General features: G+C 48.8%; 1 protein-coding gene across 3 annotated transcripts in view; it reads right to left on the bottom strand.

The window, feature by feature from the left end:
• The window catches only part of FAM78B (family with sequence similarity 78 member B), a 115,972-nt gene that overhangs the window by 6,924 nt on the left and 82,113 nt on the right, over positions 1-26,935 (bottom strand). Inside the window, exon 2 of one of the 3 annotated variants that reach the window (XR_006680833.1) lies at positions 6,608-7,535. Coding sequence is in view for 1 of the 3 variants with exons in the window: in XM_004706759.3 (XP_004706816.1) it covers positions 7,013-7,535 (523 nt within the window). In the remaining 2 variants the exon portion in view is untranslated. Of the gene's footprint in view, positions 1-5,721; positions 7,536-26,935 lie in introns of those variants that run through there. The other 2 variants (XR_006680832.1, XM_004706759.3) reach the window with 2 other exon arrangements.

Here is a 26,935-nt window from a genome sequence, read left to right on the forward strand (position 1 = left end):
TCGCCAGACCTCGAGAATGCTCCTTAAATATTGTGCCCTAAGGGTATCCCTTGCCTCACCCTCATTCCCTCTGGCAGGAAGCCAAGGGGTCCACTCTCAACATCTCACCTGTGTCCAGGAAGGCTGGGTCCTCCCTCAGCCTGAGGCCATCCTCAGTCATTCAGCAATCTCCCCCCGCCACTGTCTCACGCCCACCGTCTGCCCTCACATCCTCCCCAGTGAGGCTCCTGTGGAGCTGGGTCAGAACAGCGTCTTTGCTCTCTCCCCACGCTGGCCAACCTGTGTTCCCTTCTCCTGAGCCTGGGGCTTCGTGGTTATACATCAGGCTGCGATTCTCAAAGTCTGCAGTTTAAAAGCACCAGCCATTCTGAGGGAGAAAGACAGGCTTCCTACTCCCGTGAAGTGTTGCAGGCTCAGAAACTCACAGGGCCAGTTCTGCCTGGTTCTACAGGGTCCTTCTGGGTCAGCATGCACTTGATGGCAAAGAGTTTTTGTTTTGTTTTGATTCAGCTGTTTTAAGAATCAACCTACATTTTTCTGGGTTAGTCAAGGATAAACGTGGGCTTGCAGGCAGAGTGGAAACTCCCATGTGCAGTCTCATGGCCTCCTGCCTAGAGGCTTGGCTTCCCATTTGTCCTGAGGAGGAGAGAGGGTTAGGTTCTCTGGGCCACCTTCCAGGTAGGCCAAGCCACTGCTCTCCTTGCAGAAGGAGAGCTGGGAGAAAGCACAGCCTGGGCAGAGAAGGGGGCAAGCTGCATGGGTGAGCCAAGAGGAATGAGCCTACGGCAGGTAGCAGCAGAGAGAAAGAGAAAGAGAGAGAGAGAGAGAGAGAAAGCGCCATGTCCCTAAATATGCCTCCACTGTGTCAGGGCAGCCTTGGGGTTTGGGGTAGGAAGAGAGATGTCCTCATTGTATTTGTACCCACAGGACTACATCTATAATGTCACCTTCCAACTGTGGGTCCCAGCCAATACCCGGGACACTAGAAATAGTGTGTGTGTGTGTGGGGGGGGACAGGCCAGTGGAGCCCACATAAAAGTCTGTACACATCATTTCTCTCCCTGTGTTTCTTGCCTGAGTCCATGACAAGAAACACGTTTGCTGTCCGGCCTCTGTCATCGGCTTAAACTAGGCAAATCACGCTGGGACCTCACATCGGAACCAGATCTGACAGCAGCCCCTTCTCCTTTCCCAAAGACCTCTTGGAAGTCTCCGCCACATCTTCTATCAGGATTGTGCAGGAGCCCCTTGGCGCCTCCTTGTCTACCAGCAGGTGGGCTTAGCTCCTGGGGGTACCTCAGAGCCCCACCAGCTTCCTCAGAGGCAAGCCCCTCTTCCCTGAGAGAGCTCTGAGCTCCCAAGTCAATGTGGCCTGCGGGTCTGCGAGCAGCCTCAGGCCCTGCGGTTCAGGTGAGGAGATGGCCCTTCAGACAGTTTCCCACTGGATCCTCCAGACTCTGCTGTTGGCTGGGTGTTTCCAGGGGGCTTTGAAAGTTCGTGAGAAAGCGGAATGAGAAGACAATGGGATATTTCCATGAACTTTTTGAAGCCCCTCCTCTAGGGGCTGACACCGACCCACACAGGAGCTGTCCGGGGAAGCTCTCCAGCGGAGCCCACCCACCCAGGGCACAATGTTTCCCAACTGCGTGCCCACACAAGTGTTGGGGGTGGTCAAAGAACCTTGCCTGTCCTTTGGCCACCAAGCCATGAAGGCCTTCCTTCTGCAGCTGTCCCACCAGGGGAACTGGAACCAGATGCGCTCAAGATTTCAAAAGGAATTAGTGGCAATAAGACTCCCGGGTAAAAATATCTGCGTGCACCCAGCTTGCTCACTCAGCTCCCTTTCTGTCTACAGATCATTTAGGCTTAATTATAGAGTTCAGGCATTCATTGGGCTTTTGACTAACTTTCTTTTCTGCTCCAAGAGTGTGTGAGTATAGTGGGTCTGTGCAGGTGTGTGTGTGTGTGTGTGTGTGTGTGTGTGTGTGTATTTACATCTTTCTTGGCAACTCAGTTGAGAGCTGGCTCTGGTCATGTTTAATTGTGCCCCCAGTTCTAACAAGAATGTTCAATGTGCCAACTGGAGCTCGGAAAGTCATTGTTTCCCCTGCCACCCTCTCCCCCCACCCCGTTCCCCGCTGGGGCTGTCCTGCCTGCCCGGAGGGGGTGGGGGGTGGCAAGTGGCAGGACCTGGCTCAGCTGGGACCTCAGCAGCAGGCAGGACGTGAGCTCTCCCCTCCTGTTGTGCTCATGGGGCTTCAGGGCTTCGGAGACCAGGGGAGCAGAGCCCCCCTCCACTAATTACCAGGACTGTGCTCACAGCAACAGAGCGGCGGCCAGCTCACACACACTGCAGCCCAGAAAAGCATTACTATTATTATTATTTCTGGGCCAACTTCTCTGAGGATTACAAGGTTTTCTGCATAGGGAACCTGTACTCATTCTCTTATTTTTTAATCCATCCTTTTAGTAGACTGGTAGGGACTACATGACTTTGTAGGTGAAAGTGACTTGCATTCTCCTCTCCTCCCTTCTCTTTTGTGGCCTCTAGCGAGGGAGCATCCCTGAGTAGTAGAGTATGTGCTTGGCTGTTACCTGAGAGGTTGGCAGTTCAAACCTGCTGGCCACTCTGGTTGGACTCAAGATGTGGCAGGCTGTTTTTTAAGAGTTTTGCAGCCCTTGGAGCTGCGTGGCCAATTCTACTCTGTTCTACAGGGTTGCTATGAGTGGAATTTGACTCAATATTACTGGTTGTTGTTCTATTAACAGTAATAGGAGCCCTGGTGACATCGTGATTAAGTACCTGGCTCTTAAACAAAAGGCTGGCAGTTCAAATCCACCAGCTGCTCCGTAGGAGAGCGCTGTAGCAATCTGCTTCCATAAAGATTACAGCTTGGGGAAACCCTGTATAGGGCAGTTCCATTCTGTCCTCTCGGTGACTGAGAGTCAGGATATTGACTGGATGGTACACAACGACAGTCAAAACAGCATCACACTCCACTTAAGACTGCATGTGGAAGCCCTGTGACAAGTACAAATCAGAGTTGCTTTATTTCACTGCTCAGAATTGCAGATTAGAACATGGTTTTGACCTACGAGATCCATCTGGAGCACCAGGATAGACAGAGCTGATCGAAGGTCCGTGGAATGATTGGAGACTCGTCTCCAACATTCCCCCAACTGGGGGTCGAATCAACATACAACGTGTACAGCATAGTCCCAGACGAAGAGTTCAAATCAGTGGTCTCAGATAAAAGGGAATCTGGAACATTTGCTGTTTGACTTAGTAGTAACGATTCCCCCCCTATTAAAGAATGGATTTGTCTGTCGCTGGATTTTAGGATAATTGATTTTTGGTCAATGGTATAGGAGGATGACAGCAATCTTTCTGTCTGAAGACAAAGAAAGGGCTTTGGCTTCCTGGGAAGGGAGACTGTGCAGTGATGGGATTTGGGAGACTGGCGTCTTCTCTCACTTTGCTGCTGATTAGGTATGTGACTGTCAACGGATGACCTCATTTAGCTGGACCTCAGTTTCCTCAGAGATCCTAGACTGAGAGACCGCAAAGGTGACCCTATTTAAGAAGCGAAGACCTTCTGCAATGCTCTTTTCCAGCTAGGAATTCAAAACTCTTGTGTCACCAAGAAGCCACACGTGTAGATGTGTTTAAAATCAAAATATAATCTTTAGACCAGCCAACTAAAACCTAATCAAGGCCCAGAATGTGGCCATTGAAAGTTATGGTATCTGGTGTCAGACTCAGGTACTCTCAGGGGGAAGGCAGGGCTGATTGGAGCACAGAGGTGACCCCAATAGAGGTCTCATAGTGAATTCTCTCATGTCTGACTGCCTCTCCTGTGGCAATATCCTGACTAAGCTGAAGGGTAATGATGCAGAGATCAGAGAAAGAGAAGAGACTTGCTTCCCTGTGAAGCAGCCCTAACTTTAAAGTATTTGTTTGAAGGGCGAGAGAGTTCTGCCAGGTGGATTTCAGAATTGAGAGACCCAATGTAGAGTTCCCAGTCGTATCGTTGACAATCATCAGACTACACATTTGCACAGTGCTTGAACTTTTATGACCACAGTCCCAACTACATTTCTCACTTTGTCATTGCATAATTTTCCAGAACTGACTTGGGTCATTTCTTTGAAAATGTTGAAGAATGTGAGTTTTCAGGGGGTGGGGGAGGAATGCTAGTTGTGTATAGTGCAGCTGACTTTATAAATACAGCCAGGCCCGGGGTTATGAATGAGCTCTTTCCCTGGTCTCTATCTTAGTTGAATTTGTCTGTCAGTCAGTATCTAACATCAGTTAGGCAAGCATCTGTTATGTGCCATCTACAGGAATCACAGTCACCTCAATGGCAGTGGAGATATTTTAGGTTGCTTCAGTGCATAAAAACATTAAAGAAACACTTCTAGATACATTGGGTGTGAGGTTAACATGACACTAAAAGACTTTTCGCACAATAACAGGTAGTAATAAGAATAAAAATAATGTTTTGATGCACGTTGCAAAATCGTTGTGAACGCCCAGCTGGAAAAGCACATTTCAGAAGGTTTTAGCTTCTTAAATCAAGTCAGCTTTGAGATCTCTCAGTCTATGAACCCAGAGGAAATGGAAATCCAACTAAATTATGCACCTTTGTATGCACCTTGACTCTTCAGCAGAACAGGCTTTATGCAGGTTGGCTCCTAACTATGGGTTGTGAATAAGTCAGACGTGTGTGACCCCACCTGTACAGAGATGCCCTTGAACAAGTTTGGTTATATATAAGTCACATCTTATTTTAATATATAAGGGAGATGAAAAGACAGAAATCTAATGTAGGATTTTGTAATGTAAGTAATCCTCATTAGTATATTGATTTAAGGCATGTTTGGATTAAAAATATTTGTGTATATTTGTGTGTGTGCATAAAATGTGGGATACACACAGATTAGGATTTAAAGATTCCTCATACCACCCCTGACCTTCCTGAGGAAAGAGAAACGCTGTCCTTTGTGAATGAGACTGCAGGGCCAGAATTCCCTTTCTAGAACTCCATAAGGGTGGCATGTAACTTATGCCGTTTCCAATGTGAATGTGAGAAATAGGCCATTTGGTACTTCAGCCATGGCGGCCTCGGGCAGGGCTACCTCTCCCATTAAAGCTTGGGACGGGATGGAAGAATCCAAATGGAGTGCCAGATTATTTCTAAGTGGAATGTCTGTCACTGACATGTCACTAACGACGTGTTGTTATAAAGAGCACAGCTTGCCATCAATAACTGATCTGGGGGTGGGGTTAATATCACATAGTTGAGAGTGGGCCTGTTAAGCCTCATTTGGGTCTATAACCTGAAAGAAATTAGACACGATTGCATTTTAAATAAAAACAACAAACAAGCCTTGATATTCCTTCACTTCCAAACTCTGGTGGGAAACAAGATTTTTTTTTTCTTGCAGCAAACCATGGGCTGTAGGAATGGCTGTGAGCCCCCACTCTCTCATCTCTGAAATTAGGCTGGCAGGGTCTACTAATACAATCCATATGCCATTGCGAGAGTTTTTACGATAACAGTGAATGGGGAGTTTTTGGAAAGGGAATCCTTGCACAATTGAGAATAAAAAGAAAGCTCCTTTCTTGGGGGAGATTTAAGCTAGAACAAAGGGTGGTGGTGGTGGTCCATATTGTAAAGACAGGAAAACACTTTAAAAAGTTTTCAAAAAGCTTTTGACTAAAGAAAACACGATCTCCCATCTTTATTTGGTTGGATCTCAGCAATACAGGTTTGCTTAGTGTGAAAAGCTCAGATTTTCATCAAAGCGCCCTGAAATAAAACCGTGTGAAGCAGTTTTTCACAAATGCTCAAACAGTTCGAGTTGAGCTTCTGTGAAACGGAGCCAAAATAAACATATATGTATCCGCAATGTGTGCCGTGTATGCACAAAGGCTACATGACATAAGCAGGCACCGTTGGCAGATCTGCTAGTAACTATGCTCTACGCATCCTGGCACATATGTGTGTGTGCACATGTGATTGTGTTCTAGGTGTTCAAATCATTCCAAAGCTAACAACAACCAAAAAGAATGAAGATGCTATTCATATTTGTTGGAATGTTCTTGAAACCCGTACACGGACTCATGGCTTATAAACGATGATCTTTTTTAAAATTTAGGGCTGGTGATGGGACTAGAATAAGCATATGTAAACAAAATCACCATTTGGGTTTCACTGAAAGAATGATGTGGGCCCCCAAATAGCACAGCCACGTCAGAATGCGGCAACAATGCACCCATACGGTGATGGAAAATACTTTGAAAGGACTGGGTAGAAGGAACCCTTGGGTTCCCACGGTTTGGTTCACATCAGCACCTTGGACAGCGCCCAGGAGGCTGCCTCAGAACAGAGCAAATGCAAAGGTCTCTGCAGTTTTCTGAGCGTTGTTTCTCTCAGCCTAAGGAACGAATGGACGATCTGATGTCAACTGAGAAATGCACAGGCATTAATCGGTAACAGTGTCTTCTTTCCTTACCACCCATTATTTCTTTCCCCACCCAATCTGCATTCAGCCCTTCCTCCCAGCACCCTCCAGTCCGACAGGGAGGCTGTCTTGTGAACACCTGGTGTGGATGTTTCACTCCCACTTCGAACTGGTTGGGAAGCAGCATTTGCCACAGGCACTGTTTAATTTCATTTCCATCCCCTGCGTCTCACAGGAAAGAAATGGTCAATAGTTCAGATAAAAGAATCATCCTGGTCAGCTCCCAAATATGGCTACTTGCGTGGGAATTTCAGCAAGTCTGTCCACTCGGTGATTTCTTTTACTCCTAAGAGGAAGGGGGGTTTCCTAAGGATTGTGGTTCTACCACCCAAGAAGCTGCCCTACTCATCACGGGCGGCTGCAAAGGCTGACAAACCAAGAGGTCTGCTTTGGCTCAGAAACTCAGTTTGGCTTCTGCCACCCCGGGCAGCTTGCTCCCTGCGTGTCTCAGCAGAGTGTGGTCCACACACAGGACAGTCTGCTTCTACTTGGGTGGGATCACGACGAGGGGCGGCCCTCGCTTGGGCCTCCACATGAGGACCTGGGCATCGTTGGCATTGGGCTTCACTAGTGCATTGGGGGGTATGGGTTCCATCCGGCTCAGGATCCGGGGCTGCTCCTGCTGAGTCCTGCCCACCAGCCGGGCCCGCTGTCCCAGGAGCTGAAGAGGGTCTACCTCAATGTCCACCCTCATCCTCCATTTGATGGTCTGCAGGATGATCTTCTCCTTCGTGGTGGTGTTCATGGCCACCAGCCACGTCGTGAAACTTTGGTCCCTCTTGATCCTCGTGAGCAGTGGCACATTGCTGTCACTCACTGGCACTGCCCACGTCACACTGGGGTAGAAGTTGTCATTCATGCTGACGGAGAACCTGGAGATCTTGTTGGTGGGGCCAACCAGGGTCACAGTTTCTGTGGTGTTTCCGTACCATGGGTAGCTCACCCCATCCGAGTCACTGATGGCTTTGACTCTCCCTTCCCTCAAGTCAGGCAGTTCCCAGCTTGACCTGGCAAAGCAGAAGAGATGCACAAGAAAAGATGCTGAATGAATTTTTCAAAAGCTGGAGAGATGCCCACCACTTAACTGCCACGATCCGCTCGGCTCAAAGGGGGAGTTCGGCGGGGAATGCGCGTCACAACGTTCTATGTTGTGTAGTTTCAGGATGGACAGAAACAAGATAAAACACACACACACACACACACACACACACACACACGAAAAGCAATTCCAAAGCAAGTTAAATAAAACCATGGCCAGATCACTCAGAAGCAGGTAGCTCGCAGGGACAGCTGTGAGACCCACCCCACACAGAGGCATCATCTAGGAGAGATGGGAGGGTGCGATTGCCATCAACACGTTAGAGGCAGTCCACTGCAAGCATGCCCCTGTGGGTTGGTGAGAAAAGTAGTTGAAATCTGATGTACTTGGAAGGAAACACGAGAGAACAAGGAGGGCGGAAGCAGGTAAAGGTAAAAGTTACACTGAGTTCTTAGAAAACAGTAGCACTTCTACACAAGATGGTGACTTAGTTCTAGTCGGCTGGCAATCTGACATATCGAAAACATCTGCACAGGAATTCTAACATAAGGAGATAATGGTCACCTCCCAGAGACCACCTCAATAGGGGAGTTGTACTGTTTCCAATATGCTGTTTCTCCATCTGCTTCACATCCAGCCTGGAAGCCCCCGGGTTTAGTTTGACATGCTTGCCGCTCTAGCACCTGCCTAGCCTCCTGCTGCCCCCAACTCTGTACAGGAGGAAACATGCCCCACCCTTAGCCCGTGTCTCTCTTCCCTGCCAACCATTCTTATTACATTACTTCTTTAGTAAGACTTTTGAGCATTTACTCAATTCCAGCCACAGTACTAAGTATTTTGTGATATATTAGTTAACCTTCCAAAGGTCCCGCAAGACAAACGAAATTTCATTTCCACTTTATACATGCGACGATAGAAACACAGAGGCTGAGGTATGCGTGGAGGGTCCTACAGACCATCAGAGTTGAAGCAAAGTCCATGCTTCTGATCACTCTGCCATCCGGAAGGGCTTCTGAAGTCCCCTTACCTGGCTCTACCTAAGCTATGGTAGAGTGGACTCAAGGAGCCAGCAGCTCCCAGAGCACTTCCCTGGGAAGGCAGCTGGACCGGGTGCCTGCAGGGGTGGAGGTTTAGTTGGCAGAGTCTAGTCCATATACCCGCTCCTGGGCTCAGGAATGATGTTTGGTAATCACGCATAGGAATTTAATAATTAAGACATTCATCATCCAAGTGATGGTGGCCTGGCTTGGCATAAAGTTCTTCCTATTGCTAAGTAACAGCAGATCTTTCACGGTATTGTACCAAAGGCCTAAAAAGAGTTGCAATGCTGCTGTGGAGTTGCTGCTGATAACAGCTCAGCGTTCCTTACTGTCTTATGTGGGGATCTGGGGATCCGTGCCTCCTGCTGGCTTCCTGGGGGACTTCCCAATCTAGCCAGACCCAGCCTGAAGTGAATGCAGGGCTGGAATGCGTGGGGAGGAGGGAAGCACACAGCTGCAAGCTCTTTCTCTTGGTCTCCGTGCGCATGCTAACAGCTGGGAGTAACAGTAGTGTGTCAGGGGTGATGACAGAAACTAAGCAACAGGAATGGCCTTGGCTCAGAAAGCACCCATTCTGCTGCCCATGCCAGTGATAGTCATGTCATAGGAGTAGCTCCCAGATCATTCTACAGCGTTTATTATTGGAAAAAAGGGAGTCAACGCTGTATGTGTCAGATTGTAATCACACACAGGTCAGAGGCTGGCTGGAGACCCCATCTGCTTGGCGGGTTTCTAAGATGGCTAGGCTGGGGTTAGTTTGACGGCCAGGCCCCAGGGTGGAGGCCCAGGTCCAGCCGGTGGGCATTTATTCTGTTGCCTAAACCTTTCATGCTTCATTTCAGGTGCAGTTACCAGTCCCTACTGCCTTTGGGTCTCTCTGCGGTATTGGTGGACAAGGAGTCCTAGCAATGTGGATGGTACTTCTCCTCCAGTCTCAAGCACTGTGTCAAGGGGCGCCATGCTGCCTGGGGAATTTGGCCTCTAGTGGATGTACTTCTGAGTCTATGGCAACCGGCTATTTTGGCACGGTCCATTTGGATACTCGGTCTACAGAGATTTGACTGTTCATATTTTCACCCCATGTTCTTCCTCAGTGTTATGTGAACAGACTTGGGCCAAAGGTCTCTAGAGGATAAGTCTTAAAGGAAAAGGCGCAAAACAGTAGGGTTCAGATTTTCTCGAAACAGAGATAATGCAAAAAAGTTATACTTATTTTGGCCTGTCTTCAGTGAGAAGAAAGATATCCTTGTGTTAGAAGAGTCTCTCAAATGAGGGCATAAAGCAGACTTCTTAATCTGAACAAAGAAATCCAGCCACGCGCAGTGACTGGGTGTCACAAGTCTGGGAGGCGCTGCATTAACTCCCACCATGCTGTGGGCACTTCTGTGACTGCTCTTTCAGAACACTTCCTGCGCTCGAGGTGTGTTGTCCTCTACCACGCCGGTGATGCCCTCACTGAGAGGCTTTCAGTTTGAACGTGCCCACAATTCATCATGCCCACGTCCAATGGACAAGGAAGTGGCTTTCCTCTTTAACAGGTGTTATGTAACTTGATTTCTTTTGCTGAAATCTAGAGTGCATTCCAAGGCAGAGTTATGCCAATGAAACATATAACTTGCTTATGTACCCTGTTTCCCCGAAAATAAGACAGTGTCTTATATTAATTTTCGCTCCTAAAGATGCGCTAGGTCTTATTTTCAGGGGATGTCTTAATTTTCCATGAAGAAGAATACGGTACACATTTATTGTTGAACAACAAAAAAAGAAATATATTGCCTGTATACGCTACGGTGGTAGTTGTCATCACAAACCAGCAGAACCAAACTATGAATCCTACAGTATCAAGAATTTCTTGTTACTACCATTATTTCCATGTACAAAACTATGGTACATTTACTCATACTTTTTGGTACATTTACTCGTACTTCCTGTCTGCTCCGGCTGTGCTGCAGCCAACAGTGAGCTGTGCGGTGGTGCTTGCTGCTACGGTCCAGAGTCCAGAGTTACGGTAGCTTCAGGGGGCCTTATTATCAGGAAGGTCTTATTTTCGGGGGAATGCCTTATACTTCAATGAGAGGCAAAACTGTAAGTAGGTCTTATTTTCGGGGGATGTCTTACTTTTGGAGAAACATGGTAGTAGTAAATTCTGTTTCAGAAGGCCCTTTAAAGTTCTGAGAATAAGTCACTCTCTGATCGGTTGAAGGGACTGGGTCTTTTGAGTAGAATGTTGGAGACACTTCAAAGTCCACATCATTCAAACCAACCTCATCATCTTCTCCCCAAACCTGACCTTCTCCCCATCTCTGCTGCAGGAGTGATCCCACTCACCCACTTTCCCAGGTCAGAGGTGATCATCTCTGACTCTTCCCAGCCCTCACCTTGATTGCCACAGCTGCTCCACGGTGTCCTGTGAACATTTTGTTTCAGAAGTAGTATGTGAGTTTATCTCCTTGGCTCCAGCCCAATTCTTGCTACCCTCATTCAATCCACACCCTCAGCATCTCTTACCTGGTCTACTGTGATGGACCATAATTGGTTGCTCCCATTCAATCCTGATCGATGTTACCCAACAACAACAATATTCAAACAAGGTGCCCTAGTTGCATAGTGGGTTATGAGTTAAGTTAAGAGTTAAGGCAGCTAACCACAAGGTCAGCAGTTTGAAACCACCAGCTACTTCTCAGAAGAAAGATGAGGGCTTCTACTCCCATAAAGGTTTACAGTCCTAGAAACCCTTAGGGGCAGCTCTGCTCTATCTTACAGAGTTGCTATGAGTTGGAACAGACTTGATAACAGGGAGGGAGTGTGAAACAAGGGGCCCTCTGGTGCTGTGGTCAAAGTGCTGGGCTGCTCACAGAAAGGTTGACCGTCTGGACCCAGCTACTCTGTGGGAGGAAGGTGTGTCAGATTTACGTTCTTGAACACCCTCTGGGGCAGCTTCCCTCTGTCCGTACCGGGTACTGGGTCACTATGAGAGGGCATCAACTTGGCAGCAATGGTTAGTGTTCAAACACATACATTTTGATCCTGACTTTTCTGTATTCCGTCCCTAGCACTCTTCCACGCTCCTCTATGTGGCCATCTCTGTCATCACCTGAGACAAAATTTCAGTTTAATAGGACTTTTCATGACCGCCCCCCCACACACACACTCCACGCCGTTTCTCTCCCTGATCCCTTGCTTAAGATGCTATGCTCTCTGTTGTACTGTTACTTCCCTCTCAGTGTATCTAACGACTCGTCCTTGGAGGACAAATTCCTGCAAGAAACTCTGTCTTTTCTAAATACTCATTTGTGCCAGATCATATTATCACTATTGGCTAATTTGTTTTCAACCCATCGTTTCCTTGAAGGTTGGGAAGGTGGTATTTATTTTTGAATCAGGAGTGTCTAGCACAATGTTGGCATGTGACAAAGTCTTTGTTAAAGAAATCTATGAATACGTGACTTGGATCATGTTCATGCTGATGCACCTGAACTTGGTAGAACGTGCTGACCACAAAGTGCCTTCTCAGTTTTACACTTCATGTATTCACTCACTTTGTTTTTGTTTATTTAAAAAAAATTTCACATCTACTACCTGGAATCTATGATTAAAATAGCACCATGCTTTATGCTGAACATTATTTACCCATCGAGAGGGGTGGGAACAAACCGCATACAAATGAACGTGAGTGAATAAATGAATACATTTAGCGATTACTTAAGCCATCGTATACTTAAATATGCACAAAGAGGATTTTTACACAGGCTCCATGTGCTCCAGGATTCAGAGATGTCAGAGACTACAGACCATATAGCAAGGGGAAAGCTCTGTGGGGGATGGGGGAGTGAACTGCTGAGAACAGGGAGGGAGGGGGGAGGGGGAATAAAGAAAGTGCTTTCAGTGGACAGCCCTATCCCGGGCAGAATCAGGGTATCAAGCATGAACACGGGGTGTCTTGGAAACAGTGATGTGATCACCTGAGAGGGCTACTAGTGTGGAGAGTGATGACAGGCTGGGCGGGCAGCATGGGGTCAGTTTGTGGCGTGCCTTTCATGACAGGCCGAGTGTTGGGTCCAGAAAGAGGAGTCGGGGAGGAAGGAGAGCTGCAGGGCAAAGGGGGGGTAATGAAGACATGTAGGTGCATTGGCAACTTTCGGGGGAAGATTTAACGAGGCCTCCAGCTAGGTTGGTGACAGAGGGAGGCTTGAGGAGGGCGTCCCATAGAAGATGCTTGACAAAGGCAGATGCTTTAAAGGTTGGCCACTGATTGCCTAGAGTCATGAGAGTAGATAAAATAATATAGTCCATTAGTAGAGCCCAGTTCAAGTGACTGAGGTGTGTGTGTGTGTGTGTGTGTGTGTGTGTGTGTGAAGTAGTGTATAGAGGTAACACGGTAGCTATAACTATTTCAGACATTCCACCTGCATCATGGCACCATCCGCAGCAGCACGCCGCATGCAAAGCTCTGATCCTTTCATTAGAGAGTGGACCTTAGAGAGTCATGTCTATCTCTGAGCTCGTGTTCTTTACACAGAACATGGCATCTGACACACGCTGCACCCTCCCTACTCTTGTTTTGTCTTCTCTCTCGTTGGGCACTCTCTCTGAGTCTCCATTGCTGGGTTGGCCTCATGTCTTGGCTTCTGAACTCTGGAGGGCCCGGGGCCTTGATCATTGCTCTTCTCTTTTCTGTTGGCTAGCATTTCCTGGGTGATCTCACCCAGGCCCACGGCTTCCAGCGTCATCTACACTCAGATGACGTTCTACTTTCTATCGCCGGCCCGGGTTACCCTTTGAGCTCCAGACCCATACACTCAGCTGTCCACTCCATCTCCTCTGGATGCACATCTCAGATTTTGTCCGCACAGTCGGAACCCTGATTGCCACCCCCACCCCCCCACCTTGCCAAGTCTCCTTCTCCTGCACTTTTCTTAGTGAATGGCAGCCACTTCCTTCCCACTTCCCAGGCCAAATAAGCCTCAGAGGAACTCTGGACCACTCGCTCTCATTTTACATACTACCTATGTGAGTGTTTCCAGTAGATACCAACATCAGAATGCACCCATAATTCAGCTACTCTCCACCACCCTCATCGATACCCTCCTGGTCCAATCCAGTTAGTCGCCTCTACAATAGCTTCCTACCTGGTCTCCTTGCTAACTTCTCGGCTCCTCTCCCCTGATCTATTTTTCGCACAGCCACCAAATGATCTCATTAAGCATACGTGTGATCCTATCATTCTTCTGCTCAAGATGCTCACAGGGCTGCCAGCCCACCTAGGAGCAAACCTCAGTCCTTGAAGAGGTGCCTGTGCCCTGCATGATCTGACTCCCTAGTTCCTCTCCAAACTTCCTCTTTTTATCTCTCCCTCTTTCCCCACGCTGGCCTCCATGACAGCGCTCTGCGAACATGTCAGAGAAGTTCCCACCTCCAGGCCTTTGCAGTCATTTTACCCAGAGCATCCTTCCCTCTGAGATCAGAGGGATCTGCTCCCTTGCCGCTGCCTTTCTTGAAGACTTGGAGTCTCCTCTGCTGATCGGACCTTCTGCAGATCGCCAGCGTTTTCTCTAGAGCTGCCCCAGCACCCCCCACCCGCTGTCTCTGCTCTCCGTTTCCTCATAGCACCTTCTAAAAGACAATTTACTTATTTTGCTTAGGACCTGTCTCCCTTCAGCTTGCTCTCAGATGTAATCCCCAAGAAGGGAAGCATTTCTTATGCTGATTCATTGCTGCCTCTCTAGGATATCAAGTAGTGCCTGTCACTGAGAGTGAGTTTAAATAGATTAGTTGATAAATAAAGAAAATGTTTGAAAATGTTGATGGCAACGTATGTACCAGTGTGTTTAATGCAATTGAATGATGGATTATAAGAAGATTTTTAAGAGCTTTCCAAAAAAATGATTTAAAAATATTTGTTGAATAAATAAGTATTGAACAGATCTGGAGTGAAAGATGGCGGGGTGGGGGTGGGGGAGTCAATGCCTTTCAATCTGGACGCTGCTGCTTTTGTGGAATGGACCCGATATAGGGAAACTAGGTCTGTGAGGTAGTTGCAGAGTTGAGTCTGGTGCTTAGGCGAAAGTCAGGGTTAGAGCTGTAAATTCAGCAAGTGGCTGCAGCACTTGATGTGATGGTGATGGCTGGGCCCTTCGGGGACAAAAGAGAGACCCTAGAAGCCTTTGAAGAGGCCTAGAAGAGCAGTCTCTACAACAGAGACATACCCAGCAAAGCAGGAGAACTAGCTTCCAAAGCCCAGAAAGGAGTGGATTTCAGCAGTATGAACAGCCACAGTGATCCAGGAGAGAGGGGCTAAGAAAGAGCCATTAGCGTCGGTCATGATCAAGACAGTGCAAAGCTAGGTTGGTGCGGCCATTCCACGTGGGTGATGAAGACAAATTCAGAGTTTCGGTGACCCCTTCAAGACATTGGACAATCAAGACAAAGAGAGCAAAGAACTGGTCTAACGTAGTGGTGGGACGCAGGCTTCCTGGAGCCAGGCCACCTGTGAGTGGAAACCCAGCACTAATTGTGTGAGCATGGACCAGTCCCTTAGCCTTTCTGTATTGGGTCCCCTGTCTGTTGGAATAGCGGTAAATAATAGACTCTATGTGATGCACTTGGGTGAAGAAGAGAGATGACACTAGGCAGCACAAAATACGTGACGTGGGCGTTTTGGTCCTTAGAACATCACAGAGCTGGGGCAGGCTTAGGGAGAGAAGGGAACCCTGGTGTGTGCACGCGCTGGACAGCAGCCCTCAGAGGCAGGGATACTACGCTCTGTACCAGGAAAACAGGCTCAGAGCAAATTGACCAGAGTCACACACCGGGTGGGACAGAGGCAGGATTTGAAGCCAGGTCTCTGTGGAAAGAACTCCACTGAGTTCTTCTCTTTAGAGTCTTTGGGGATCATGAATGGAGGAAGCACCAAAACTGTCCTCCAGAGACCAGGGCATCAGCCCCAATGTGACAGCTGGCTGACTTTAGACAAGTCACCCCTGTTCGTCTCAGGCTCCTCATGTGTAAAATGGGGAGAAAAAGAAACTGCAGCCCTCCCTGCCTCTGAGAGCTCTTTCACAGACCAAAGGCAGAGGTGATGTACGAGTAAATGCTTTGTAAGCTATAGCACACTGTCAATATTAGTTATGTTCTCATCCCCCTCCTTCTCCAGCCACCCTTCTCCACACCAAGATAAGCAGAGCACTTTCCTTTTAGATGATCAACTATTGACCCAGAGCTCACAGCTAATAGACTCGCCAATGGACCTAATAATGAAAGCATCGATTATTGCAACCTTCAAGCTTTTTTTTCAATTTTTTAGAAGAAAGGCAAATTCTAATCAAGCTCCTGGCAAGAGCAATCTTCAAACAAGCCATCCCTAAGTTAAAGTTGAGGCTCCAACCAGAGCCCGTCAGTCCTCCCAGTGCCCCTGGAGAACAGAGCAGCCCCTCTGGGGACCCTCACTTTTCTCACATTGAAGTTCTTCATAACTGGACCTATGGCAGCCCCATTCATGGAGACAGGGGTGGTATGGGGCATGACTGATACTGATGTCCCCCAAGGCTGTGTGGGATGGGACCCATGCATGAAGGGAAGGGAGCTTTGACACCGGGAGAGCTTCAGGTGAGCCGCTGAGATTCAGGGTGGTGCTGTCTTTAGGCCTGGGAAAGAGGAACACCTGGCTTGGCCCTATATGCCAGAGGACTCACTCTGCTATCTTCTGGCCATGCCCCTCAACTCTGGACCAAGAGGCTGTGCTTTCCTGGAGCCTGCATCCCTCCTTATAGACTAAGCTCAAGGCACCTGGGGTCTCAGTATTCCCTCCCCAAGAGCCCAAACTTGTCTCCAAGGTCTATGCAGACCTCCTTCACCTCCTGTCTGTCTGCCCAAGGCCACCCATGTGCATGTTCCTAGGTTCAAGGGCTATCCAAAGGGTGGCTGTGTATGGGGCTATCCATAAAAGTTGGCTATGTGTGTTGGGTGTCCACATGCACGGGTGTGACCCCTCTCAATAAGCTACAGAGCTGGGGGTGAGAAGAGAAGTGGTTGTGGCCAGGGGCAGAGACTGGCTCTTCCAATGCTGCTATATCCTGGTCAAAAACTTTGGGGCCCCCCCAAATTTTAATTCGACTCTGGCCTTCCAGGTTGTTACATATGTGTGTTTGTTAAGGTAGGAGGATAAAATGATTTGGTTTCGACTGGAAATTGGTTTCATGACACCAGCATGTCTGGCACGATGATGTACCCTTTGCCTGTATGCTTAGCTTGGAGGCTGTCAGTGGTCGAGATAGACAAAGGGGAAGATCTTGAGCCATAGCTCTGACACCCAGGGCCACTTGTGGGTCATTTCAATGGGGGACTTCTCTTTGGTGTGTTTTCACTCAGACCTGGTTTGTCTTAATGTTTACATCCACTTCTGGCACCATTTACATGACGTGAGCATCAGTATATATGTTCTATTATACAAAGAAGAGTTTGCTCCAGGTCATATGGCTAGTGAAGGCGAGCCCACTAACTACCTTAAGATTTAATGGTAAATCACATGCTTTCCCGCTATACATCCCGGGTAGTCAGTGAATGGCCCCAAAGCTCTGAAATGAATGACTCCAGACATGGATGGCACCAGCAGATATCATCGTGACCATACCAGCTGCTAATACCAAAACGTATTGGAGGTGACAGGCCTCCTCTGTGGCTACTCAGCTTCCTCCCCGAGCCCCTGGCCCGCTCCAACACCCATCAACTCCAGCGGTCATGCTGGCACAGCAGGAGTGTCCAGGTCTGGCTGGGCATCCATTCTGACAAAATCACTCCTGATTGTAGCTGAACGGGACCTTCCTGAATGCATTGTGCTGAGAGCTCTCACTGCTGTGTTGAGTCCATCTTTGAAAAAATCCTGCTTGTTAACCTCACGGCACTTAAAACACTAACCCAGCTGCCGCCGAGTGGGTTCTGACTCATGGCGACTTCCTGGCTATCAGAGTTGAACTGCGCAGCACAACGCCTTCAATGGCCGTGAGCTGTTGGAAGCAGATCACTGGGTCTTCTGTGGAGCCTCTGGTCATCTCAAGCTGCCGACTTTTCTGTTGGCAGCAGAGTGCTCACACATTCGCACAAGCCACTCCTGGCACTCACTGCTGCTCCGACTCTCACAGACCGCAACTCTTCACCGGAGTAGAAAGCCCCATCTTTCTCCTGAGGAGTGGCTGGTGGTTTCAAACTGCTGACCTTTCAGATCATAGGTACCTGGCTTCCTCACCATAACCCTCTCAAAAACCCACTGCCATGGAGGTGATGCGACCCTATAGGACAAGACAAAACTGCTCCGTGGGCTTCCAAGACTGTCCCTGTTTATAAGAGTCTTTCTCCCAAGGAGCAGTTGGTGGTTTCGAACTGCTGACCTAACAGTTAGCAACCCGATGCTTAACCACTACATCCAGTCACTGTTTCTATGGATGTACCTATCCAGGATTTCATAAAAAGGCCATACTAAAAGAAACACCCCAACTCCAACATCTGCACAATAATACAGGGGGGCCCTCAATAGAAAAGAAAGCCAGAAATAAGAAAAGATGGAACAAATTTAAAATGGGGCAAACGGGCTAACACATGATAAGGGGTTAAATTTCAACGTGACCATGTCGTCTCTCCAATGCCCTCTGTTTGACCTCAGGTGTTACCTGACCTTCAGGTTTCCTTCCCAAGGACACCATGCTGCAGGAGGATTCCAGCTTTGTCCACACTTGTCCCCACATGGGCAGGCTCAGCTTAGCTTAGTACCTTTCCCTCCCCTAACCCTCCACAGAGGGGCTGGAATCAGGGAGGCCCTGAGACAGAGCAGACCTGCCCCGTAGGGTTTTCGTGGCTGCGATTTCCCCAGAGCAGAGCCCTACCTAGCTCTTTCTCCCCAGAGCCAGAGCATCCGGTCGGTTCCAACCCTTAACCTTCTGGTGAGCAGCTCCTTAAGAAAAGAGGAGTCTAGAGACAAGCCACTTTCCAGGAGCAGGCGGTGCGGGGTTCCGGCTGGGGAAAGTGAGACCCAGAGGTGGGCGCGTGGGGGCTTGAGTTGTGAAGGTCACTGCCGGCAGACAGCCCTCAGTCACTCAGCCAGCAGCGCTGGCCCTGCGCTGGCGCGTCCGCCTCCGGGTTCCTGGTGGACGGTTCGCTTCACTCCGTGATTACAGTCTAAGTGTTAAAATTAGGCTTTCCCTCCTCCTGCACTGTTTATGTCAGACTCGGAGAAGCCTGTAAATACCGCCCCCGCCACCCCCTTCCATCCTGACCACATCCTTGCTTTTTGGCACCCAGGGAGGAATTTTTTTTTTCCCATAGCAGAAAAGATAATTTCCAGTGTTTCCAAAAGTGGAATCTGAGCTGGGAGAGGCTCCGGGTTTAAAGGGGAAGGGCTTTTTTGAGACCCACACTCTGTGGGGCTGCCTTAATGCCATTTGTCCAGGCCCTCACCTCTAAGCACTGGAGATAGCCTCTCCCTGCTACCTGGAGACCAGTTAAAGACCCGTACCTCCCTGGCACCAGCTGGGCTTTCAGAGGCCCCTTGCCAGCCCGCTGGTGGCCAGTTTTCCGGGTCGTATCTGAGGGTGGGTTTCCCCCAATGCTGGTGCTGAGATGCTTGGAGCAAAACGCCTTTCTCCACACAGAGAGGCTGCAAAGGCAAAGGATCTCACGTTCACTGCCACCGAGTCCACGCTGCCTCGTGGCGACCCTGCAGGACAGGGTAGAACTGCCCCGTGACTTTGCCAGACTGTAGCTCCTGATGGGAGTGGAAAGCCTAGTCTTTCTCCCGAGGAGACAGCTGACTTTGTGGGTGGCAGCCCAACTCGCCCCCACTATGCCACCAGGGTTCCCGACATGGGGAAAGCAGCTGTTGTGAAGGCTGACTCATGGTGACCCCCAAAGTGTCTGGGTAGAACTTGACTCCGTAGTCTTCTCCATGGCTGATTTGTTCAGACGGAGACCGCCAGCACTCTCTTCTGAGGGGCCTCTGGGTGGACTCAATCCTCCCATCTTTTGTTAGCAGCCGACTGCAATGACTGCATCGCTCGGCTTAGTCTGAGCATGGCCCTGAACAGGCATTCGGACAGTGTGTGGTCCAGACCATGGTGTCCCCTTGTGTGTGTGGTCCTGAGCATGCTGTCCCCTGGCCCGGTGGCAAGCCCTTTGGCCATGCACAGATCACTGGGCTTGGCATGGTGGAGAGCCTTACCACATCCTCCAAGACGTCAAAGCCAAAATGACAGGGCCTGCACCTTCCTGAAGCAGCCTGATGAGAGCACGTGTGGAACCGGCAGCACGGAGGGGCCTACGGGCTGGAGTGGAGGTCAGGGAGGTCTCACAGGGAGAGTGGCGCTTGAGTTGGGTTCTAGTTGCCATTGAGCCACCCTCTGGAGGGGGAGGGGGAGGCTCGTGGAATCCTCTCCACCCCACTCCACTGGCGTGTCTCTGAACTCCTCCTCCACAGCCTGGATTGAAGTGTCCTTTCTCTATTCCCACCTCCAAGGTCTAGGCCATTTTGTCTCTCTAGGATGATGCAGAAATCTTCTCCCTGGCCCCCTGCTTCCAAGCTTCCGGTCCTCACAAACAATGAATGCGCCTTTCTAAGAATGCCAATCAGATTATGCTCATCCTTCAAAAGAATTCTACAGTGAAAGACCATTTCAGCAATCACACACACACACACACACACACACACACACACACACACACACTCCCCAATGATGGCTTTCTGCACGATGCCATCATGCCTGCGTTATTCAGCCACTATGACTTTAGCGTCATTTCCATCACCTCTCGCCTGGCTCTTTAAGTTCCAGCAAAACCGACTGTTCTCATCCTTGAACACGCCAAACACCTCGGAGCCTTTGGACACTTGCTGTTCCCCTTGACCTTGAACAGAAGCCACGTTTTTCAGATGAAAGCAATGCAGTGATTATTCCCCAGCGATGAGCTGCTCCCTCCAGTGCACAGGACCCCACACTACTGGTCCTCTCTGGGTTTGGAAGCCAGTCAAAATGCTTCTTTGGAGCGATGCTGGGCCTGGACCCCATTCACTGTCCTCTCCAGGATTTTTAATCCCACCTGGTTGAGTCTCTTACACTTCCCATCCCTGGGGAGCTCCCACAGATCTCCAGTCCTGATGAGGTCTCTGGTTTGCTGGCCACCCGGCTCCCAATGTGTGCCTCAAGTGGAAGAAGATGCTGTTCCCTGCCTGCACACTGCCTGGGCCCCAGCCCCCACAGCCAGCCCTCCCTTGAGCTCCCGCTGGCATCTGAATCCGGCAGCTCCTTTGATTCTATAAAGGCCTCTGGCACGTGAATATCCAACCCCTTTCTTTCTTTGCATTTCCCCCCTTTACTGCTTGTCATTGACTGGGAGGAGGTGTGTTCTGCGACTTCCTTTTTGCGTTCTTCAAGCAGTGTTCCGAATATGGAACCCTGTGGTGGATTCCTGAAGGAGGAGACCTTGGAGTCTCACCATTGACCATCCTTAGTGAACTGTCGCGGGCTGCTTTAGCACACAGAATCTGCACATTTAACTGTTCATTATAAAGACATGACGGGGTTTTGTAGGGAAATCTGATTGAGATGACTGGTGGGACTCTGAATGGGCCCTGAGGTGGAGGATGGCAGGTGGGGCCACACTGCCATTCTTGGACAACTAGACCTAAAACTGGTATTTCAGCCTTGGAAGCCAAGCTCCGAGCTCAATATCTCTTCAGATTTGTTGGCCACTGCAGGGGTTGTTAAGACTGATTCGATTATGGGAAAGAACCTTCAAGTCAAGAATATATTGATTACACTGAGGTAGTGGATGGACTTCGGGCCTCTGCTCATACCCTCCCTCAATGCTTTGTTCTAACAACTTGGTATTCTGTGATGCTCACCCTCCCGGCTTGATCACTGAAGACAAAATGGGTGCACAAGCAAATGTGAAGAAAGCTGATGGTGTCTGGATATCAAAAGATATAGCATCTGGAGACTTAAAGGCTTGAAGTTAAACAAGTGGCCATTTAGCAGAGAAGCAACAAGCCCAGATGGAAGAAGCACACCAGCCTGTGAGATCATGAGGTATTTCTGGGACTGGGTAACAGTCATGTTGCTGGTTACTGGGTAACAGACCAAAACAGACAAAAACATATTGTTGAAAATGAGGGGCTCGGAGCAGAGACCCAAAGCCAATCTGTCAACAATGGTACATCCTCTCACAGAGGGGTCACAGGGAAGGGATGGGTCAATCAGGGTGCAGTAAAGCACCATTGAAACACAAAATAATCCTCTGGTTCTTGAGGCTTCCTCACCCCCCACTATCATGACCCCAGTGCTACCTTTCACTTCAGATTAGACCCGAACATGTGCACAGGTACAGATAAGAGTTCACGGAATCCAGGAACAGGAATGGGAGTAGCGATACCAGAAGAGTAGGGGGTAGGCGGGGAGAGAAAGTGAGGAAGGGGGAACTACTTGCTATGATCAACACATAACCACTCCCCCAATCCCTTCAGGGGGATGAACAACAGAAACCATGAAGGAAGGGAGACAATGGTCGGTATAAGAGGTGAAAATAACAATTTATAATTTATCAAGGGGTCACGGGGTGGGGGGAGGGAAAAAGAGGAGCTAATACCAACGGCTCAAAAGAAAGTTAATGTCTGGAAATAATGATGGAAACATATGTACAAATATGCTTGACACAATTGATGTATGGACTGTTAAAAGAGCTGTAAGAGCCCCAATAAAATGATCTTTTAATAATAATAAAAGAAGAAGATATTGATAATGACAAACCTTTCGCAAGAGATGAATAAGAAAGTTGGGATGAATAACTGAAAAATCAATTGCTGTGGTGCGGATTGCAGCTCATGGTGACACTGTCTAGGTAAGAGTAGAACTTAGGGCATAAGGTTTTCAATGGCTGATTTTTTGGAAGTAGATTGCCAGGTTGTTGGTTTTTTTTGCTCCTTGTAAGGTGCCTTTGGGTGGATTTCAACCTTCAACCTTTCAGTTAGAAGTTGAGGGTGCTAACCATTGCACCACGGGGGTCTCTAAGAGATGAATTGTCGTTAGGTGCTATCCAGTGGGTTCCAACCCAGAGCCACCCTGTGCACACAGATGGAAACACTGCCCGCTCCTGCACCACCCTCCTCCCATCGCTCCTATGCTTGAGTCCAAGGTTGTCGCGCCTGGGTCAATCCGTCTCATGGAGGATGCCTCTCCTTTGTCACTGCCTCTCTGCTTTACCAAGAGAGATGAATAGGAACTAGCTAAACATTTATCAGATGAATGAATGAAAGATCTAGAGCAGGTCTCCTGGGCACGTGTCCAAGGGCCTTTGCCAGTCCACTGGTATCAGACAGCAATCTTTCGCTTCTCCTGCTTCACAGCGACCGTGACATCCTAGAGATAAGTGAAGAAGACCAGGATGTGTCCTCTACCATTTTGTTTAAAGCTAGCTTTTCTGTCCAAAGCCGTCTGATGCTCATTGATCTCCAGATATTGCCCTGCCAGGGGAAAGGAGACCGTCCCTTTCCATTCCACGCATCCTATCAGCTAACTGACAGAAGGACTCAAGGGGCTCAGGCAGCAGCACCGTGGGCGGGGGTGCTTTGGGAAGCTGGGATGGGGACAGCTGGAAAGTCTGAGAGACCAGGGAGAAGCCCACAAAGGCCTAGATCTGGGAATCTGACTCAGGCTGGAGCTAAGAAGGGACCCACGGATCGGGGCACCCGAGGTCAATGCAGAGACTGGGGTGGGAGTTTCTTAGCCTCCGAGTTCTGGTGGGGTCCCAAGTCAGGAAACCAGGAAATAAAAGTCAGAGCTAGAGATGTGTTTCTTAGAGCAAGATAAGGCCAGGGGACACAGAGTGGTGACAAGACTGAGATGTTCTGGGCAGGCAGCGGCAGGAACCTCAAAAGTTGGGGATTATGAATCATTCTATACTGATGTTAGCAGCTAATATTTAAAGGAAGCCTATCATGTGCTAAATCTTTGACCAGATGCATTGTAAGCAGTCTTGAAGTAGGGTCTATGTCACTTCCTCTCTTTGCTTGGCTGCTGGGACGAGTAGTAAACAGGTTGGGTTCATGAAAGCTATGTAAGGAGGGAGGCCCAAACCCCAAACCCAACTATGAGTCAATTCTTACTCATAGAGATGCTACAGGACAGGGTAGAACTGCACCTGTAGTCTTGAAGACTGTAATTTTAACTCGACTCTGCCACCAAGTCAATGCTGATTCATCCTGATTCCTTGTGGGTCTCCGAGACTGTGACTGTTTGAGTAGAAAGCCCAGTCCTTCTCCCATAGAGCTGCTACTGGTTTCAAACTGCCAACCCTGCAGATCACAGCTGAGGTAGTCAGTTTATTGTGCCAACCTGGCCGATAAACACATGAGGGGTTAATTGAAGGGTGGAGGGATAAATGGCTCAGTGAGCCTCGCCTTGCTAGTTCTTGGGTCTCTTGCTTTCTGATGGTCGGACCAGGGTGCAGCTGCCTTAGCCAGTTCCCTGCTTTCCTGCAAGACATCCCTGAGGAGAAGCCACATGGACCTACCTTGATACAGCCCTGGGTACTGGAGCACCCATGTGGAGACCCCTGCCAGCACTGAGATGCTTACACATTCACTGACTCGGTTTTCCTCCTGCAGTCGGCATCATTGTGTGTTTCGTGAGATGGAGGAGGACTTTGTGTCGGACATATGGGCTAATGGGTTAATGTTGGACTTGTGGGCTTGGGCAGCACTGGGTTGGGATGTTTTCTTGATGTGCACTTACCCTTTATATAAAACTCTCTCTTATACATGAGTTTCTGTGGATTTGTTTCTCTAAAGTACCCAAACTAATACATTATGGTACCGATAGTGGAGTACTGGAGAAACAAATCATAAGATGGAGAGTAGATGTTTGTTTGACCTCTCCCTCATGGTAGGTTTTCTTTGTCTAGCCAGAGGTCAGATAAAGCCACACTGTTTACTCAGTTGTTTTCTGGGAAAAATATGGGAAATATGAAAATGGAAAGCTTGTAAGCCTATTTGCTTCCAGCCATTAAAATGTGATCTTTAGATGGGTTTAGGCCATGCTTGCAAAGAAAGCTTTGAAAAGATATGCCCCACGCAGTGCTTTGGAGTACTCAGGTACCAGTAGTCTTTGTCAGAAGCTGGACAAAATCTGGAACCTGAAGAAAACTCCTCTCTGGGACTGAATGTTAAAGGGAGCCTGTGAGCAGGCTGGAATGCTTGCTAGGTGACCACCTGGATCTACTTGTTGAGTGGAAGTGAGAGAAATGCAGCAATAAGGAGATGGGCTGAGTTTGGCCACGGACACCTGTGGACTTGGTTTACATGAAAAAAAGGAGAAAATAAGAGCGGGCTGACTGGTCTAAAGTTCATGACCTAGCACAAGGGAGCTAGGCTTGTTGAGTATTGGTAAGAGCCCATGGTCTAAAGGCAAGGCGACCAATGGACACCCTGTGGAGGCTGAGTGAGGCAGCCCACATTGAGTTGACCAGAACCCGACCAGCTGGAGATTTTTGAGCCTGTGAACTGGTGCATATTGTTGCTGACTTTATGGATGGCCTGTCTGGATTTGACTTTGCTTATGGATGCAGACTTCACAAGGTTCCAACTGGAATGAAGACTCTTCATGTTGAAAATATGATTGTCTTTTCAGAGAACTGGGTTGATATAAGTGGGCAGTATACAAATTGGATAGTCAAAATTGGGGAGATCAAGGCATGAAGTGGTTGACTTACAAACTTTCATAGGTGGGGGAACATATTCACAGGATTATAGGATTAAGGAGTAGGTGTTACTTAATTTCAATCATGAAGCTAAATAATTATGTATAGGCGTCAGGTTGGCAAGGGGTGGATTGAGGTAGTTGGTCTATTGTGCCAACCTGGACAATAAAGACATGTGGGGTTACTCGCCTACCTAGTTCTTGGGTCTCTTGCTTTCTGATGGTCGGACCAGGGTGCAGCGACCTTAGCCAGTTCCCTGCTTTATCTGGCAATGCTCACTTCCTGCAAGACATCCCTGAGGAGAAGCCACATGGACCTACCCCGATGCAGCCCTGGGTGCTAGAGCACCCGTGTGGAGACCCCTGTCAGCGCTGAGATGCTTATACACTCACTGACTTGGCTTTCCTCCTCCGTGTGTTTTGTGAGATGGAGGAGGACTTTGTGGATTGGTGTTGGATATATGGGTTAATGTTGGACTTGTGGGCTTGGGCAGCACTGGGTTGGGATGTTTTCTTGAACCACACTTAACCTTTATATAAAATGCTCTCTTATACATGTTTCTGTGGATTTGTTTCTTTAAAGTATCCAGACTAACACAATAGCCCAATGTGTAACCATTACACCACCAGGAAGAAAGCCCCGTCTTCCTCCTGCAGAGCTGGCTGGCTGGTGGTTTTGAACTGATGACCCTGCAGTTGGCAGTCCAACGTGTAACCACTACACCACCAGGGCTCCTAAGGAAGGAGGCAGACACCCAGAAACATCAGGGGCTGGAGTGGTCTGGCGGCACAGACATTTGGAATCGGAGTTTATTGCTTTCGATAACTTTCGGCTCCATGTGCTCCTCATGTGCCACATGTCCCTGTATGCCGAGCAGCACACAGCTGCGGGGGAATGGCCACTGCAGGGAAGGGGGGTGGGGGGAAGAAGGTGTGAGAACAGCAGCAGCTCAGTGTGTGTCCAGATGACAAGATCAGACTAGCTGCTGCTCAGCTCCAGAAGGGCTGCCAGGCTGCAGGTGAGGACAGGGGCCAACACTGAGGCACACGTGTCCACACGGGCATGCACTGAACCAGAGGTGTGGGGTAATCCCTGCAATGTGATCAGGTTGGGATGGACCACCCAGGGATTGCCTACGACAGTGCCTTCCACACCTGCTCTCTGTCTGCCCAACACCACTGTGTATTACCACCCCACTTTGCAAATGAGGAAACAGACGCTCAGAAAGGTTAGGAGACCAGCCTGTGATCAGGCAGCTGACGCATCATGAAGTCAATGTTCTCACGCGAGCAGATGCCTCCACAGCCCCTCATACCTACTCAGTTCCTCACAGATGGAAGCAAGGAAGCTACCATTTCCTTCCTTCTTTCCTTTTTTTTTTTATTGTCTGAGTTTTCATTTCATGTTAGCATGCCAAGATCACACAATTTTCCCATATGTTAACCCTTCTCTGAAAGTGTATACCAGCCACCATGGAACTGATTCTCACCCATGGTAGCCCGTGAGGGTCAGAGTCAAACTGGGCTCATAGTTTCCAAGGGCCAACATTTCAGAACATGGATCCTCAAGTGTTCTCAGGCACTTATTATGCGCACCA

Source organism: Echinops telfairi, unplaced genomic scaffold, assembly GCF_000313985.2.
Source record: "Echinops telfairi isolate 266 unplaced genomic scaffold, ASM31398v2 ScPeMD7_7424;HRSCAF=8462, whole genome shotgun sequence".
NCBI lineage: Eukaryota > Metazoa > Chordata > Mammalia > Afrosoricida > Tenrecidae > Echinops > Echinops telfairi.